Here is a 19,622-nt window from a genome sequence, read left to right as displayed (position 1 = left end):
TATGATTAACTTAATTCACTGGGTGGTGCTTCTTTTGTAGAAAAAATCACAGTCAATACAAACGCTCGGTTTTTGTTTTCCTTTCCATCCGACCTCTTGCTTCTTAAACTTCAAATAAACAAATTCAGCGAAAAGAAAGAAAAATATAACATTTTAAAAAGTCCAACTTTTTGGGTTTTCGGTTGAATGAAATGGAAAATTTTAATTGCTGTGCGTAACGTGCTTCCATCACTGCTTTTTTGGGTTTATTCAAAGCAAGTGAGTGTTGATGTAACTTCAGTTAAAATAAACAATATATAATTTCTGTTTTAGATACCAAAGCTATTTTATACAAAAGCTTTAAAGCAATTATACATTCCAGTAAAGCACTTCTAAAACGACTAGGACCCACAACTTTAACATTCAGATAAGCAGCAACCCCAACTCCTATGAATTTTAAATTATTGTAAAGGGCACACAAGCGAAAACGCTAAGAGAACGCGACACGTTCACGAAAGACGCAAATTGCAGATTTTTCTCATTAAGCTCATGTCGGATTAGCCAGAGTCTCAGAAGGGGAAAGAGGAGGCAAAACGCAAAGGGGAAAGACTCTTGGAGCTTGGTTAAAGTCAGGCCGTACACGCGGGTGTCATAAATTATTGGCCCAGGGCAACCCTTGGAAAGAGAGCCAAGTTTCCTTTTAAAAACCGAGACAAAGCCACGATTGCGTACACGGTTTGCTAAAAACTAAATGATGGGGGTGCTCTACACGAAAGATGGGAAATGAGTCGGTTGGCCTTCGAGCTTTCTTTTGCAACATAAAGCTGGCGTTTCTGTGTTGTCACTGATGAAAAATAAAAGGGAGAACTGCATGGAACCAAGAAGTAGACTCCAAATTAGTCAATTAACCAAATAGTCAGAAAATTACTGTTAATAGTGAACTAAAAGAAAATGCAAAACTTTTTTGAAATAGGGCTGTGTTTATTTAGTATCTTAGATATAAATTCGTTGGTACCTTTCGTAAGAGAATACATTTCCTCATGAAACAATTTGCATATCTTACCGTGACGCAACGCCTGCTCTTTGTGGGGGGTTGGTTCTTGATTGACAACATTTAAAGCATAAGCAAAGCTCATACGACCCAAAAAATTGATGGCATAAAGACGGGGTCCGTCTTCGAGAAATTAACATTTATGAAGGGATGTTTTTAAACTCGTTCCTATAGGCATAGAAAGTGCTTTGTTTTAATATAACCCTTTTAGGTTCAACCCTTGCCCAGTGGCCAGTGCGGAAGCAACCAATGAGGTTTCAGTAGCTGATTAACCCTTTCTCTGTTTTTAAGGGTGAGAAGCTTTACTGCTACACCCACACGCGCACTCGCTCGGGCTCATTCTGAAATTTGGAAAATTAACTTTAAAATTGTTCTTATTTTGGTTAGACGACCAAACTTTGATTTCTTTGATTTGGTGAGCCGAAGTTTCTTCAACCGAAAAAACAGAAACGAGCACCAACCAAAATTTGAGCTGAAAACAAATTAACAGTCCAGTGATTATTGTCAAAAGCAAGAGAGGAGGAAGCCAAAACAAGTACCTATCGTGCGGTCCTCGTATTCCTCGTACCGCTTACCTCTCCCTTCTAGCGACCAATTCAAAAATTAGAAAAGGGCATAATTTTAATGAACTTTCTTCTGGAGTCCAGGGCTCGAAGCAAATAAATACTCCCTGGTAGCCAAAGCAGCTGTCGAAAAAGGACTTACAAGTTTGCATTCCGCTTTGCCCACTTGTCTCGGCTTTTGAGATGTTTCGTGAGCCTCTTTGATGGGAGTTTGTTTTTCAAAAGAATTTTGGTGAAAGGCAAAAAATAAAAAGTTGTAATTCGTTGATCTCGACTGGTTTTAAAAGGAAAAAATCATCGTGATGCTCTGCGCCGGCGCTATTCATGGCCTGGCATTAATCACTAAACTCGAACAATTTCGGATTGTAATTACATCTCTGTTAGTTGCGGGCTCCGTTCTCTCTGTAGACAACTGTAATCTGAAATGGGTCTCGAATTGCAGCGGCTGCAAGCCAAATAGAAGAGGGACAACACCTGCTCTTCTAACCAACAATTGCATGACCCAAGGGTGGACGAAATTTCTTAGACTTCTGCTAAGGCACCCTATTTGTATATAGTTATGCAAAATTGCATTCTTTTGCATTGTTAGTTCAGCTGGACAATAACTTAAATTTGTAAAAGCTCCAATGAAGTTTGTGTGTGTGTTTATCGTCTGCTTTTACTGGTATTTTTTGATCTTCAAGCCATTAGATCATTAGATCTGCCTTTCAATTTTTGCAGGGCGACAATGCAATAATAGATAGATTTCAATTGTCTAAGAAGAAAAAAACCCAAAATGATTGATTAGAGGCTAGGTTGGCCAGGCAGGTAGCCGTCAAAGACCTCAATATGCTTCTAAACCCAATCTTGCCTAATATTTTACGCTCATTTAGGGCATTACTGAAACAGCCATCGGATTGTCTGCAACGCACCCTCCTCCTAACAATAGTCTTAACTCTTGAGCGGGCCCAAAAGGAATTGCAACTGTGGATCAAAGGATCACAATGAAGCGGATGGAAAAACAAAAACCAACGCCCGCTTGACATTTGGCTGCTAAACAAACAAATACTGCAAAAAACGGGAGAGCATCAGGGGAAAGAACGTAGAAAACGGACAACCTGGCAAGTACCGATTTGGAGAGGGGGTGGGTTGCAGGTCAATCAACGCATGTACAGACGTTCGTGCGCAGTTGCACTTCGGTGTTGCCTTTCCTTTCAGGAAAAGGAATATGAATCCCCTTCCTTGGTAAAAAAAATGAAACTGAAATTGAAATTGTGTCATTTCATGCCAAGGCCTGAAGCGATCACTGGGGTGGAGGCAAGGCCAGGGGACCCATATACACCTGGTCTTCAAGGAGTTTATGTCCTTTGTGCAGCCTGCTTCCTCCTAACTGTCATTTTTAATTGTTTGCGTTTAACGGTTATCAGCCGGATACCAACGAATACAGAAAGACCAAATTTATCTGAATTTTTGTTTTTCTTTCGGCTTTTTATGGTCTGAACTCTTGACGTGGCCAGTTGCCCATTAAGCTTACTTTTAAGTGCCATTCAGCCCCATTCTACCTCGTCCTCCCCGTGCCCTTCTCCAACAGAACGCTTTGCACTTGAAAAATTTGCGCATGCACAGCAATTTCTCGTCTCGCCTTTCACTTTGTTTCTCATTTTCATTTCCTTGCTTTCCCCGTATTCCAATCTTAATTTTTTGTTGCTGCTTCTTTGGGGTTGAAAATAATTCATTTATGCAAATGAGGGGGTGTTTAAAATTAAGCAAAGAGCACGTAGGCCAAAGAAACAGTACCACCAGCAACAACGGCAAGGAGCGGTAGCTATAATGAAGGAGGTGACTGGCTGAGGCGAACAAGAAAGGGAAAGAACTCGAGCTTTGCGAGAGCAGTAAGGGCATTGGAAAATGATAAAAACAAAAGGTTTTCCCCTCCTTAGAGCCACTCAAACCCTTAAGGGTCGGCTTTACCCCCGAGCAGCTTCATATTTTTTGGGGCTTGGTATAAGTTACAATTCGAAAGCTTTTAATGGCGCCGCTGGACAAAAGGAGTGGGGCACGACGCCCATTGCTTGAAGAGGTGAAAAATATTTCCGTAGCATACCACAAATTCAGATTTGTCAAACTGTAAATACATTTTATGAGGATTTTACTTCAAATGTATGTTAAACCATTGACTCTGCCCGAGAAAATCACTAAAAGTTCGTAATTCATCTGGTTATTGGATAGCTTCAGTTATCTGCCATCTTTTTATCGTCAAATAAGCAGCTCATTTCTCAAAGTAAATTGATAAGACCGGGGTTTCTTCTTTGGGTCTGACCCATCTCACCACAAACAACAATCGCAATTCAAGGCACTGAAAGGAGTAGCTCAGCCTGATCCTGAAAAAACATGACATTTATTACGCTCTATTAGCAATGCGAGTCGAGGGGGACTGCAGAACTCGTATGTGTTGGTGTGAGGTCATGCGAATCCTTTGGCGTTTTGAGGGTGAAGCGTATGTGTGGTGGCAGTAGGTGAAAGGCAACGATTTGTAATGCTGTTGGTGTGAGATTTTTATGCAAATATAACGCACATGTGTATAGCCACAGGAGTAAGGCGGGTAACCAGCACTAAATGTTTACGCGTGCTGTTTCTGCGGCCAACACATACGCATATGTGACTGTTGACTGGAAAAAGGAGCAAAAGTTCATGGTAGAGTTGGAGTAGAAGGTTGCGCTGGGCAGAGGGATGTGTTGTGGCCTCCAGCCGTTGTTTGTGTTTTCTTGTTTCTGTTCCACCACGCTGAAAGGTTAAATGTTGCCACTAGGCACATAATTTTGTCAAGTGCTGTCAAGGGGTCTCACACTCCGACGTAAGCTCCCACATGTTTGTTTTGTATCTGCTCCTTACGTGCACAGTCTATAGAGCCTAATGGGAAATTAACAACTTAATTAATATCAATGCCATTTATCTTCAGTCTGCCAAGAAACCTCAACGCCACAAAACTCAGCTAATTTCCATTGGTCAAGGCTTGGCGCATTTGTATCCGCTTCAATTTCCCCGCGTGTTCTCCCATGTCATTTATTTATGCACATGTAGCAGGGCAAAAAGAAAGCGTTTTCTTGGGTCTTGATCCAAGTTTTGAATTCGTAAGATGCAAAGAGGATAACAGTTTAACGGTTTTCCGTCTCAAAAATACCAAATTATTGTTTTTCTGTCTAAAACATATTTAAAATAATCTATTCACGGATATAAGGTCTAAATGATTTTATATGAATAAGTTGTTTTAATGATTTTCAGTGGGTAGTATTTTGTGAAGTATAATATATTTTATGCTATTCAGCAAGAAAATACTACTCGTATAGGAGCTGTACTTATTGATACTGTTTGATTTTAAGATGGTCAGCATATAGCTGGTTATGTAGACTTTTAGACTTAACTAAATTATTTTACAACTCTAAGATTATTATCGATAGAACGTAGACCTTTGGCCCATACTAAATACTTGCCACGGTAACTTGCTAATAACGCACAACAGAGCGTACTTCCCATTTTATAAATTAAAAACAAATGTAATATGGTTTTTGACGGTGATACAACATCTCTCTTTAGCGATGTTTATCGCAAAAGCATGTTTCATATCACGAACTATAAAATATTCATATGCGATTTTCTGTACTAAGAAAACACATTAACGAAATTTGGCTGCGTGGAGTGAAGTGTCGTCAAAGCTGAAGTCTTCGTTAGCTTTCCTGGCACTCATCTAATTGCATTAGAAGAAACGACAGTAAAAGAAAATGTCCGAAGGGCACCCCAAGTTTGGGGAAATTGCAATTCCCTGCTTACTAGGCATATGGTGCCTTATCTTTTCTTACCCCTCCACTCCTCTAAGCTTGTCGTCCGACTGCTTTTCAAATTTTATGACATTTTTATTCGCTGTGGTTCTCAATGATGTCAAAATACCTACGTATGAATGTAACATATTTTTCCTGCCCTCTTTGAAGCAGGCTTTTCGCATAAACAAAAACATTTATTTTTATTTTCCGAAATCTCCGTGCTGGTGTTTCTATGCACTACCTTTTAAGTTTTTATATCCGTAATAATTGGCGTAATTGTTTTGGTAGTTTCGCTGAAGGCTGGGTCTAAAAGCTTTTCACTGTACGAACTCGTACGTCCCAGGCCACCGTGATGTCTAAAAACACGTATTGGAGTCGTAAGCCTCACAGCTAATTTTTTCACATTAAATGTTTATGCTCACCACCACAAATTTTTAAATTCCGTTCTCTTTTTCTCAATAAGTAACATTTCTAAAACAAAACAACAAATTTTCAAGATTAAATTGGTTTAAAAAGAATTTAAACATTGGAACTCGCGTATAAATGTGCTGAATGCAAAAGAGCCGGGGGACGGAAAGGAGCGATAGATGTTGATATGGAAAAAATCCAAATCCAAAGGGCTCATAATGAAAACGAATCGAATGCAAATGAACAAAAGGCTGCGTACATATATTTGCCTCACACACAGACATCCTCTTGCGAACTGAGTTTCATCATCAACATCCTTGGAAAAGAAATCAAAGCAACAAATGAGATAAAAAGGGAAAACCAAGCCAAAAGCCAACGCTAAGGAAACGCATTGAGTAAAAAGAACAAGAAATGAAAAATTGAGAAAAAATAAAATTAAAATATCGATCAAGAGCGGTGGTAACGAACCCCTTTGCTGGAGCAGGATTACCAAATGAGGCAGCAGGCGAAAGGGCTTCTGTGCTTTTCTTACAGTAAGAACAACGTTGAAAAGTTTTGTGAATGCCCTTTCTTTTTGATTTAAAATGAATGGTATGTTAGTGGAGTACCTAACTCTGGTAAAGTAACATAATATTGACAGAAAGCCCCACGACATAAGATATGAAAAAACAAAAAATGTATTTAATTTCTTAAAGTTGGTTTTCGTTTCTCAATATATTTCGCTTCCCCGCCTGTCACTTCTGCCAAGTTTATTCACCCTTTGCAAATGAGCTAGCTGCTTGGGAGAAATAAGTATCGTGGAAGGCGGGGTGTGCCCACAAGGAAAAAAACAGAATTTTCCACGAAGGCTGCGCAGTCGACGGCAGCGTTGGCGGGGCTCTATTCAAATTCTCTACTCTTGCTTTACACGCGCGATTTTCGTTGTTTTCGCTTTCACATTTTTTAATAGGTATAGAGTTTTTTTCTCGCGCCAGCCTCTGTCGCGAGGGTGGCACATTTTTTTCAATTCCCTCCTAAAATGACAACCCTGCCAGCCACTTTCTGCTGGGTGGGCCTGGCACTTAAATCGGTAGCCTGAAACTTGCTGAATTTGCCGCTGACTCCTTCTCATTTCACTCTCAGGACGAACCCTCACTCTGATTTTACTGCCACCACTACCCATCCGCACTTGTGGGTATTAAACTTAATGTTGATAGTGTAATTTAATATTTTAAAGAAATGGCTAAAGAACTTAAGGGTTGAGTTTGAGCTCCGACTGGAAAGCTTTTTTTAGCGACGTGCAGCTGTCTTATATGTATCGTGTTCACATTTACCAATGTCCACCTAACTTACGTAAGTTACTAAGTTAGTTAAGATTTTTATTAATTGTATTTGCTATTTAAGCAAAACTAGAAAATAATTTATATTTCAAAAATTTTTAAAAACTTTTATAAGTATGTTTTAAAATATAAAATATATTTTTGGTTTGACAATTTGGTAATTAACCATGGCTCCCCTTGGGGTAAATATTGTCGTTTTTCTTATCCCTTCTTCCTCTGGCTTAATATAAATTACCACATCGATTTTTTTGTGCTTTGCCATTCCTCAACTTGTTTTGAAGAGGCCGCTGGCAACAGAGTTGGGAAAAAAATCTTTCTGACGTTTACTTCCAACGAAGTAACCGCTGTCGTTTCGCAGTAGAACCCCCAGACGCTAGATAAAAAATCTTTGGCAGTTAGCTTTTTTATGCATTTGTAAGGGTTGCTCTCAACGATTTTTTCATCAGCCACTGAACTTCTTTTGGGCTCCTTGCTTACCTAATGAAAAGCCACCGTCAATTAAAAGAGGGACACGCGTCAAAAAAAAGTTCAAGGAAAATCCAAAACTAATTCATAAGTCGGCGAGCATCAAAAATGTTTGAAATCCTGTGTAAGCAAATTAAGCAAGCAAATGAGTTCTAAGGAAAGAAAGTAATACAAGTTACAAGACAGAGACATCAAAATTAAAAAGTAGGGATGCGTGACCATGAATGAAAGTTTACTATTAGATATTCAAAAACGAGGTCGAGCAGGTGAAATTTAAATCACAATAGTCTTTCGATTTCAATGGTTGTAGGATAACCCTTACTCCGATATTTCCGTAACTAAATGATAAAGCACGTTTGCGATGAAGCATAAGTATAGAACGATAAGGCAGATTGGGTTCGAAGGCTAGTACAGTTCTTATAATCTAGCTGATTTTTCTGGCCAGCATGTATTTTTTGCAGGATTTTCGACCAGACCTTTTGTCTTCCTGCTGTGCACGTGTGTTTGCCAGTTTTCAATATTTACCTCAAATGATGTCACGGAAGCAAGCTGATTTCTTATACCAACTATTGGGAAAAATAAATGGGGTGGTGGGGGAGTGTACGTAAGTTCTATATGCGGCCTGTTTGAACATGTGTCCTTTCTTTACGGAGTGACCGTTCTATTTGAAAAAGGTATTTGGATCAGGATGTGTTTGAAAGTGGCAAGGGTCAGCAGGCGCAACAGCACCGCAGGACATGCCAACATAAATGGAAGGGGCAGCTGTCAGTGCCAGGGCATAAGCCCGCAAGCCTTTGAGTTTTTTCGCTCACCTTGGCGAGCAGCTGTCCGAATTGCTAATAGGCGTAAATGAGACGCCCAATGGACTCGAAAAGAAATATACAAGGAAAAAGTAATTTCCGCTACTTACAAATGCAGAAAAGAAAATGACGTGTGCCAGTCGCATTCTTTGCGCAAAATCCATGGTTGATCTTCATCTGCGTGTGCGGCCCCTAAATCGGGATTATTCATCGTATGCTAAACAAAAAGAAGACAGGAAAACTATGAACTGCAAGCCGGTCGGAAACCGAAACCCTTTTCAAATTCCATAAATCCCTATCGTGTGTAACATGCCGATCTCTGTCTATAGGGTTTTTTTTTCCATGCAGCCGGCATTTGCATACACAAAAAAATTAAATATTCAAAAAAGTGAGACTGTGCCTGGCAGGACACACGACATTCTCACCCCTCACAGTAATTTTTTTCTGTTCGTTACCCAGACAACAATGAAAGTCCTGCGGCTGGGATAGCGACAACCCTTTTTTGCATTTTTAAAAGGGGTTTCCACAACTTTTAATTTGCATTTTGTTGCTTTGTGTTGCTGTTAGGATTTTAAAATCAAGTTTATAACTTACCCCTGAAATTGTAGGCATCAGGATCTCTCCATAAAACCCGAATGCCTCATTTTTTTTGGTACAGTTTTTTTTTCCAAATTTGACAAGTGAATATTCAAGTAAGCTGTGTAAGGGTTAAAAACCAAAGAGGGCTAGGATATAGGTATAAAAAACGTGGGTACTTTAGCATGTGCTCAAGCTGAATAATTTGGGCTGATGTGGTAAATGTAAAGAAAAAATGTAGACCGATGAAAGGGTGTTTCTGAAAGTAAACTAATGAAAACCATAATAAAGATAAAATAAAGGTATTGACTAGTTTGGCTCTTATTAATTCTTCTTAAATGGTTTTAAAAATCAAGCACGTGCCTTAATGAATTTGGAGACATTTACAATAATAATACAAGATAAGTGTTGAAAATGGGTTCGGGTAAATATAAATTTTTTCAGTGTAACACCAGTGAAATCTAAAAAATGAAAGTAAAGCTATAGCCGGGCAATACGAAAACGAATTCATCTAAAGGGGTTAAAAAGCCGCATTTCCTTGCATGCAAAGCGAAAGTTAATCACGAAATACATTACAGTGGAAATAAAAAATAGATGAACGAAAAAAATGAAGCAGACGTGGGGTCGTTTTTTTCTCCTGAGAGGGGTTAACTTAATTTATGCGCATCGTTGAGTTGGAAGCGTGTCAGCGCCGTGGATTGCGGCAGTAGATGCCATGCCGAAGCTGATTATGCAGTACGCAAGCATCACGAAATGTTTTCCATCTTAGCTCGATTTTTTAATTTGGAAAATATGCCTGGGTCTGTGAAACGGATTGCGTGGCTTCCACGCTAATGTGGCGTTCTTGAGCTTTATTGGAAATTATTGATTTATTGCTGCACGATGCGATAGACAATAATTAAAGCATCTCATTAAGGGTTAACTTTGCTACTACCGTAACGTAAGGAAATAAATAAATCCCTGGGTTCTTGAAGCAGTGCAAAAGGAATGAATTGTTGTTAAGGTCCTTCTTCTGTTTTCTCGCTCCCATTAGGCGCACTTCAAACTCCAATTAAAAATTATAAGCGGGGGCTCTTAAGTCAAAGGCTCTCCCTTAAAGTACATACTGTACCTATAATACTACCTTGATAAAAATTTATACATTAAGAAAAACTGCGTGGCCACCTGCGCAGCTCGACGCCAAATGATGCCGTTAAGATGCTTACAGCAAACGAAGGGCGGCAAGAAGGGACGCAAATACTTCAAAAGGCATTTAAAACAAAAAAGGAAACCGACACAAAATGAAAGCCAAGATACCCCACTGCCGCAAAGGGGGGTGGTTTAAAGGGGTGGCAAACGAAATTAAATTTTGTACTTCGCATAAACTTAATTACTCGCCTTGGCCGGCTGGAAGCGGCGGGTGTAGAGGGATGTCCAGGACGACGGGCTAAGAAGAGCTATGCCATCTCCTGAGAGAGCCTGCGCAGTTGCGAAACTTGCCTTTGCTTCATTCATTAATGGTCGCGCTTAATGGGAAATATTAAATTATGCCCGCGCTGCAGTGTGCTTTTGTTGGCTTCATTTTGGGTCCTTTGCTAATTTAACCCTCCGGACGCCAGGATGCCAAACAAAAAAGCCTTTTGTCCCCCCAGTGGGATGACTGCTTTCATTTGAGTGTCAAACAAAGTCATTTCCATGTTAATTGCGCGCCATTTTGTGCCTTTGGTCCTTGTCCTGGTTGATAGGCTGATTATCCTTTCATTTATGCGAAGTCCTAGCTGTTGTTAATTCGCTTATTCGTTGCCGACATCCTGGTCCTGGATTTGTCTGCATCTTAATTAATGTTTTCCTTGTTGTTATGCAAAGAGGTCTTCTTATTAAAAGAATATCGCGAGGAGTCCTGCTTAATGCCTGGCCACTTTGCCGGATATAAAAGGTAATTAAAATTTTTTATTGCGTTGTTTAATTGCGTTTTGCATATTTTGCGGTGAAAGCTTCTGATGGGAATAAAGTGGGTAACTTTTGTGAATGCATATCCTTGAAGTTGTGTTGGTCCCTATGTCGTCGACATGCGAGGCTTTTATGCCGTTTGAAAGACTACTTTGCGCTACTGGCCTAAATAAGTTAAAAGGATATCTGACGAAAAATCGCCACTTCCACAGTTTCTGTGTTGGCTCTTTTATTCTGTAAGCGAATTACAAATCCATTAGGACTCTGAAACGATGTGAAAGCTGGCTACTACAATATCTAATAAATGGTTGTAAGAAAATCCTTTTTGGCCATACATATATGGCTTATAATTAGATTTAGCAACTAATGTGAAGCCTCGTGTGGCAATATATCGTTGCAAAACTGACCTCCATCACTGGCCTTCATCCCTTTTCCCACACACATGCCAAAGAGTATGCTACGGTTTTCAAAATTGGCACAGAGCACCCGCCGAGTATAAACAACAGTGCGAAGAAAACCCACAACAAATCGCTTAAGTCGTATCAACAGTTTGCCAACACGCCCTCGCCCACATATGCATAAACAGATTCGAGTGTGTGTAGTGAATGATAGCTTGTTGATAGCTCACTTTCCAAGGGACACAGAATGTCAACAGGCACTCCTCCCCGACTGGCACTTGCCCAACCCGACAACCAACCACACCATGCATATAATTTTCAAACGTTTTTTACTTGATTTTCTCTAAACAAATTTCAAAAAAGGGGAAGAAAGGGTCCCGACCTTCCCAAGGGAGAAGCAAAATCCCTGGCGAAACTCATGGAAATCGCGTGTGTAGTGGCGTTTGCCGTTATTGTTGTTGGAAAATTGCCATTTCCGCCGTCAAAGTCGTTGCGGTTTATGCATGTAAATTTGTCCAAAATTGTCGAAAATTTGTGGCAAATAAAAAACATATGTGAGAGGGTGGAAGTAATCGCACTTGTCTAATGTTTATGTAATCATCAGTACTTTTATCATAGAATTGGCGTTCTGGTTGTTGGGCTGGGCCGTTTCATTGTGAACAGAGGCATAAGGCTTGCTTAGAAAGGGAAAAGGGGGGGGTGAAAAGGATATCTGAAATTAGCTTGCAACCTAGGACGCTCATACGTTAGAAGCGGAAACGGGACGCTGTGGGTTTCGGTATTTTTCCATTGAGCTATTACACTGGATTTTAAAATAATTGCAAGTGTAACGTACAACTGTTTAAGTATAACTACTGACTCAATGCTTGCTTGTTTTAAAGCCTTTCTCCATGCTCTCAACCGAGTCCGTTTAATGAATGCTTCGAAATCCTGCATGAAGATACCCGATGTTGCTTCCCTGCTTTTCTACTTACGACATTAATTCCATGAATAATATACGCTCATTTCTTTAGCTTTCGCGCTGCCGTCTCTTCGTACCCACTTCCTTGGCTTCACCAGCTCCGTCCTTTCTCCACTTCTAATTCCAAAGGGGTTGTTCGTAATTTTCTTTAAACAAAAATGTCTTTTTGCTTTCACGTAGCTTTTCGTGAACTTCAGAGAGGCCAAGATAAAAAATAAATGTAAAATGAGTCAGAGAAACCGCTGAGAGCTGCTGCTTGGAAAAGCTTTCCTCCAAGGGTGCCGGGTGAAGGGCGGAGATGCAAAACGTCTCAATGAGTTTAACGCTCGCTGCTTGATAATGAGCGGCAAGGAAGCGAGTCAGCGAGGACCAAGGAGCTTTGCCCCACTCCAGCCCTCGCTTTCCCCGGCCGTGACTGCGTTGTTCCAGCATTAAACTCTTTGAAACGGAGGCAAAGGTGCAACAGGGACGCAAGCGTGGGCCACCCTCTCTTTCCGACAGACGCAGGTGGCCTATTGCCGCCATGCTTCGAAATAACGAAGGTGCTGCGAGGGGTTGGGAGAGAAAGCGAAAGCACTTCGTATGCAAATGAGTTTTTCGTTATCCTTGTTGCTGACGCCGCTGTCGCGTCGCAGTCGCTGCTGTTCTGTTCGAGAGGGTTGTTTTTCATTTTTTCTGCCGTAATTCTTTTCGCCCTTTCTTCGCTTCTGCTCCATGTATTGCTCGATATGAGAGGGAGCCAATCTCGTAAATTCCATGCGAAATTAGTAAAAGTCAAATTGTAAAGTTATAATGAGCGTGGTTTTCGCTCATTTTTAGACTCTTTGGTATACTAACAATTTGCAACATGCTGTGCACATTTCTGCCGGCCTTTATACATACTTTCACCGGGCTGCCATGCTGGGTGAGCGCAGTTTTAGGCATTGTCTCAGTGTGCCGATCTTGATCCAGATCCTGGCTAATTGTGTTTGCAAAAATTTGCATGCCTTTTTGGCATGACCTGCCAGGCGCGGCGGGGTTGTTGCTTGCATGTGTTCTTCGCTTCCCTTAGAGCCTCTTTGTTTGTCTCCATGCAACCATTGTTAGAATTTATTTTCTAGTCTCCGGGATGTGGCTCTGTAACTAACAAGTTTTTTTTGGGTACACCTAACTAAATGTTCTTCACTTGAAGGAGAGCACGAGGATTGCCGTGCTAAAACTTTTCCTTAAAATAGGATCGGAAATTACAAGAAAAAAGAATTCAATAAAAAAATATGGCCTTTGCAACTCCATTATTTTTGAATATATTCAAAAGAACTCGAATTCTGAATTTCAGAAATTTAAAGACAACTTTTCCCATAAATTGTGAAATTGTCTACTCCTAAAATCGCTTTTTTCATTCTGACAACAATTTAAAAAAATATCTTTTACAAAGCAGTACTACTAATACATTACTCTAAAATAGGGCAAATGACCTAAGGGTAAAAAATAAAAGAAAGACTCTCCATCTTCCTTTAGGGAGCTTATTATAATGCCTAGCTTGGTTGGGCGCCAACGTCCAAGTCCCCATTTTAATTTTCGGACAACACGAATCGCGGGTGCAAATCATAATTTTTCAATTTGAATAATGAACGACAGTTGGCTGGGTGGGCGGTTGGTTGCCAGTGAAGCCTTTAAATTTATTTTGAATGCCTTTTATTTCTTAGGCTTTCTTTCTGATGCGGCTCTCAAAAAAAAAAAGCCTCAACAGCCAAACACTCGTAAACTCATTTGAGAAAAAATGTTGTGCCCCCAAATCCAAATCATTTACTCGAAAGCTAAAAAGAAGATGAAGTGGTAGAAGGTGAGGATGAGGGTCAAAAAAAGGCATGGATGCATACACTTGAAAAAAATGTAATAACTGAGGACTTTCTTTTTTCACACAAATAGCTTTAGGAACTAAATTGTTAAAGAAACGACAAAACCAATGTTGTACGAAGTGTTCAAATAAAAATATAAAAATTTGGATACCTTTTTAACCTATTTTTATTTATGTGCAGGCGGACTACAGAGCTCTAAACGAAGAAAGGCTAAAATGCTAATAAGCAGCGCAGAACGCGAACATTTGTGCTCCGTCTCACTCTTCTAGACCATTCTATGTAAGCACATAAGACGCCCTCTATGTAATACTCGTACATGCCATTTTATATATAAGGGGCTGCCAGGATGAAGCCTTTTTTGGCTGTTGAAAGGGGCACAAAGAAGTGGAGGCGTCCGTTTCGCTGGTGGGTTGAGTGGGTGGTGATGGGGTGGTATGGAATGGATGGGTGGTGTCGCCTTCCTTCACTTCGTTGTAGTTGTTTGCTCTCTCAGTGGAGATTAAATGGGGAAAAACACTGTGACATTTTCTGGCTGCGCGGCGCGTTTTTTATATTCGTTTTTTCTCAGCTACTGCTGCCTTCAGACGCAAATTCAAATTCCGGTGAAGGGATGACTAAAGGGGGCTGAGTTGGGCATGGTGAGGGTGGTGGCGACAGCATTAGTGGGGCGTCTTGTGGCAAATGTAAAATAATGCGAAAGGGCTTCGTTTGCATAAATTAAAAATTTATGTAATGTCGCCCGTTTTCGCCTTTCGAAAAAAGCTTTGGCTAATTTTGCTGGAGCGGGGATGTTTTTTATAAATTCATAGTAAACATTTTTCGTTTGTTTAACACAATTTTGTAATATATATTTTTTTTGTTTGTTTCGCAGACATACAATTTATTTATTATAACATAATATATTTTAGCTTTGAATTAATGAATAATGGTAAAGTATATATACGTATTTTTTTAATGTATTGGCGCTCAAATGCCAAATGCAAGTACAACATTAAACTAGAAAAGGAGTAGGTATGTATGACCAAACCGACAGCTCTGTTTACTTATTATATGCTTATAGGCATATTTAATGCAATGATTTATATTATTATAAATTAACTAGTTTTTATTTAATGATGTTCTGCGCGACGCGCGTGTATGTCTCTAAATGAATAAATATGAAAACCGCAAAACTATCCCAAACTGCGGCTTATTTTTGTATATTTTCGGTTATATCGCACAACTCGAGCTGCAGTTAGCTGTATAATTGTAAGATTATTTACATAAAAATTGACTCATGTAATTCTTAATATTTCATTACATCTAATGGGTTAAACGAACTACATTTTAGTGTCGAGTATTAATGTACACAATTAATATGAAACATATGTGAGGCTTATGTGCAATGCGCTGAGTTTCAAAAGATTCGAAATGCGCTTGCCATCTGATTTTATTATTTTTGTAATCTTTTAATCTTGAGGAACTTGTATACCATACATTTGAATGAACAAAGAAAATTACATAATATTTTGTTGCATTTTTATGACTTTAGAACGTACGAACTAAGAGCGCATCGATAAGTTTGTTTGCTTACCGATGAATGGAACCAAAGATTGCACTAAAATTATTTTGCAGTGTAAGTTTATTTCGCTATGTACAATTTAATTATAGTGAATATACATGGTAATATGTACACCTAATTCTAACTCGTCTATTGTTCAAAAATCGTGTTTAATTCTAGTTACCTTTAAAATATGCATCAAAATTTGCGTCTCAATTTATTTCTCTAAATGTTGTATATAAATTCAGTTGAATTGTACGATTGCCAAATTGTTGTATGTATATACTGATCAGCTCACAACAATTTCGATACAAAGAGGTATTGGAGGTATTTGGTTATAGCATTTTCTTCCTGTTTACTTGGTTCAAGTCTTACAAATAGAATAAATATTTACGAATATTAAATGAGAGATTATTATACAGTTATGCATTGAGCTATATTATTATTAAGATTATTCTTACGGAATACTTTAAAAAGTTCCTAATAGTTTGCAACGATAAACAAAACTATGTTTTAAAAATGGAAGAAGATAAAATGTAACAGCGCCAGTAATTATATTTTTCAATATTTTTGGCATTCCAATGAAAACGAAGCAAGTAAATAAAAATGTGATATTTCAAATTTTTAATAAATTTATTTATTCTATTGCATGCAACAACAGAGTAACTAAATATACATATAAATTTTAATATAAAATAAAATATTTACTTTTGAGACAAATAAAACGAGAATTATTCAGTTTCTATGAGCTAATCAATTAAATAATAGTTTAAAAGAGTAATGTCAAACAAAACAATTAGCGTAAAAAATGTTTTTTTATTCATAACTTAAAGTTAATTTTGATTTCATGATTATTGGCATTGTTTTCTTTAAGAATTTGATTAAATAATATTCAAATAAGCTAACATTAAATAAAAACCTTTGATAGCTTTCATATTTTTTGCTTTTCATTTCATTTGGTTGTACAATCAAATTTTTGGAGCGCCGTATAATTTACAATTGGCAGCTGCATAAGCTGGATATTTACAATTTAAGATACCTTAGAAACATAAGAATTAAACTTAAAGTAAGGGTTAAGAATGGCACGACATTTTCGGTTCGATTTGGTGGGGTTTGGCGGCGATAAGCTTATGGCAAGTTTTAGCTAATTTTGTACAATTTTGTGTTTTTTTTGTTTTGATTTATGTGCTATTATTTTACTAATTTCCTATATTTTGTGGATGTTGTAATTCTTGTACTTATCATTAAATTCCTGTTGCAACAATTTTTACTTTCCACTTTGAAATGGCAAAATTTTCAATTTTGTTTGGATCATTGCCAGTCACTTTCATCTAATGAAAGGGGATCATGGCTATGTACAATTCTGTGTTGGACTGGTCTAGTGTTGATGATGGCGCAGATAGAGAGCAGCGGCGTCATCCAAATCATCCAAATCAATGTCTTCGGCCTGTTCGTGAGATCCCACAGAGCGTGGCGAATGCATGCTCAAATCCTCTGGTTCGGTTTGCTCGGGCATATCACTTGCAACGTGAGGGATTTGAGGAGGCGGTAGGCGAAACACTCGGCGAATATCCTGGGCCTTGCGCCGAGCCATGCTGCTGCTGCAATGGCCATCCACGGAGCTGGCTCCATCCTCAGACAAATCCAACGGAGCTTCGTCCTCCATGGTTCCCTTCTCCATGTCGACCGACTCTTCCGAACCCCCATAGCTGGCACACATGGCCGCGAATTTATTGGTGGATGACTCGAGCGCCATGGCGGTGACGGTCATGGGGTAATCTCCACTCATGGCTGGTGACAGCGCCGGAGTGGGCGGCGACTGGATGCCACACTTGTGATTCATCAGATGGTGGCGCCGTCGGAACTTCATGTGGCAGCGCTCGCACTCGAACGGCTTTTCGCCATTGTGGACCAGCATGTGGGACTTGAGCTGATTGGAGTCACTGAATTTGCCGTCGCAGATTTCGCAAGTGTAGGGACGCTCTCCGGTGTGGACTCGCAAATGCCGTCTAAGATTGGCCACCTGAACGAATTGACGATCGCAGTGCGAGCAATGATAGGGCTTCTCTCCAGTATGGAGACGCATGTGGGTTTTTAGATGGTGGTCCCGGGTAAACCGTTTGTGACACTCCGGGCATTCGAAGGGCTTCTCACCGGTGTGTGTGCGTTCGTGGTTCTGCAGCACGTGCTTGTACCCAAAGCTGCGGGAGCAGATTTTGCAGGTGAAGCTCTTGTCCCGAGATGGATCCTTGGAGACAGCCCCGCCTGCGGCATTTCCACCCGCTCCCTCGTGCGTAGAATTAGGGGAACTGCCGCTGGAAGGTGGAGAAATAGGACCTCCCGGTGTGTGGTACAGATCGTTTACACTCATGCTGATCTCGGTCTGAAACTCCTTCTTCACCGACAACTTGCGGGTCTTCTTCGCAGGCTCGTGGAGCTGGGGAGTGCTGTTGGGGGAACTCAGTGGATGTTTGCCACTGCCCAAAGGTGTGGACATCGGCGAGTGCGGACTGGCTGGCGGCGAATGCAAATGTGTGCCTTGGGGCGGCAGTGACTGTTGAGCGGCCCAAGCCCCGAACAAAGCCGCAGGATTGTGTGGGAACAGAGTGTTGGCCAATGTAGTCATGGGCAGCTGGGCCATGAAAGCAGCCGCCTGGCGATTTGCAGCCAGGAGTTGAGTGGGTGAGAGCATTCCGAAAGCTGAGGCAGCGGCCGCCTGTTGGAGACCCATGCCCGGGTACATTGCTGCGGCGCTGGTAGCTGATGTGTTGGCCGACATGGGGGGCGATAGCGACATGGAACGGTCAACAGCAACGTCCTCTCGCTTAATGCCAGCTAATGCAGCAGCTAAGTCTAAAAAAAATAAAATTTCAAATTAGTGGACTGCTCACAATGGTTAACACAAATGTTGATCAAGGGGGGCACGTAACTAAGGGTTATTTAAAAGTTCTTCCTAAGAGAACAAGTTTAAAAGAGCGAAAATTGCACATATGTTACATGTGTGAGAGAAAGTTTCATGCTCTCGGTTCTCTTATTTGGCCCCTCTCTGCTTGGGGCTCGCTAGCTTTTGTTTTGGTGGGTTAAGAGTTAGGTGCCGGTTTCTGGGCAGACATGTAAACAAAGCCTAGCTGATCAATATGTGTGGATGTGCGTTTATGCATTAACACAAAAAAATACATATGGCTATAGGTTGGAAAAAAGGCTTTTAACCCAATAATTTAATGACGGGGAGACGTCTACTTCCAAGTTATAGAGTAAGCTCTTTTTCATCGTCGCATAGGGCACACACTTCGGAAACAACGAGTGTAAAATATTAAACAAGTTAGGATTTCGAGGAGTTGCAAAAAATAATTTTTTTGTCAATCCTGGCTTTTACTTACTTCGTGTTTGCGCGTCCTGAAGCATTGATATGGCCATCAATGTGATTTCCTGTGTATGTTCCTTAAATTTCTTCTTCACCAAAGCAGTTTCACTTGGAATATTCGCAGAATAAGTTGTTGTTTTAATTTATTCGGCAACAAATTTTCATTTGAGCAATTTGTGCACTTTTAAGGATATGAAATATTTCTTTCGCGCACTTTTGTACTTTGAGGTAGTGAGTTTTCACTGATTCTTTCCTTTTTAAAGAAGTTCACCGATTTTGCAAAATGAGGTAGTTGTAATTTGATTAGGATTATTTTATTCGCGTTCGTGTGTGGCACAACAAATGGTTGTTCCTCTCACTGACAGAGCCAAATCACGACTGATACAAATTCGCTGCGTGAGCTAACTATAAGTACGCTCTGCCTCGGCGAATGAATCTCACTCACCCTCATCCGTACGCACACTGGCACTCAATTCGTTCTCCCGCTCACACGCACGCAAATACGGCGAAAGCGAAAAACGATCCCCAGACCCAAAGCAGGTAAAGTAAGAACTGGGCACTCCGTTGAGTTGAGTTGAGTTATTTTCATCGGTTTCTTTTACCTAAAAGTGCTGATTTTTCATATGCAAATTGG

At 40.1% G+C, this 19,622-nt stretch overlaps 1 protein-coding gene across 1 annotated transcript; it reads right to left on the bottom strand.

Annotated features, from left to right (window-relative positions):
- Positions 1–16,380: 16,380 nt before the first annotated feature.
- LOC108023080 (protein krueppel) lies at positions 16,381–19,354 on the bottom strand. The gene is made up of 2 exons (XM_017092330.3): positions 19,005–19,354; positions 16,381–18,477 (listed from the first exon to the last, which is right to left on the bottom strand). Exons 1-2 carry the CDS (start codon positions 19,039–19,041, stop codon positions 17,003–17,005), a joined length of 1,512 nt encoding a protein of 503 aa, XP_016947819.1. The 5' UTR covers positions 19,042–19,354; the 3' UTR covers positions 16,381–17,002.
- Between the last annotated feature and the right edge of the window lie 268 nt (positions 19,355–19,622).

Source organism: Drosophila biarmipes, chromosome 2R (assembly GCF_025231255.1).
Source record: "Drosophila biarmipes strain raj3 chromosome 2R, RU_DBia_V1.1, whole genome shotgun sequence".
NCBI lineage: Eukaryota > Metazoa > Arthropoda > Insecta > Diptera > Drosophilidae > Drosophila > Drosophila biarmipes.
The sequence above is the reverse complement of the archived record's forward strand: the minus strand, read 5'-3'. Positions and strand labels throughout refer to the sequence as shown.

Excerpts from the sequence above, each read along its gene's own strand:
- LOC108023080 (XM_017092330.3), bottom strand. The coding sequence starts at position 19,041 with ATGGCCATATCAATGCTTCAGGACGCGCAAACACGAA. Across the intron at positions 18,478-19,004 it reads TCAGGACGCGCAAACACGAA|ACTTAGCTGCTGCATTAGCT; the intron begins GTAAGTAAAAGC and ends TATTTTTTTTAG.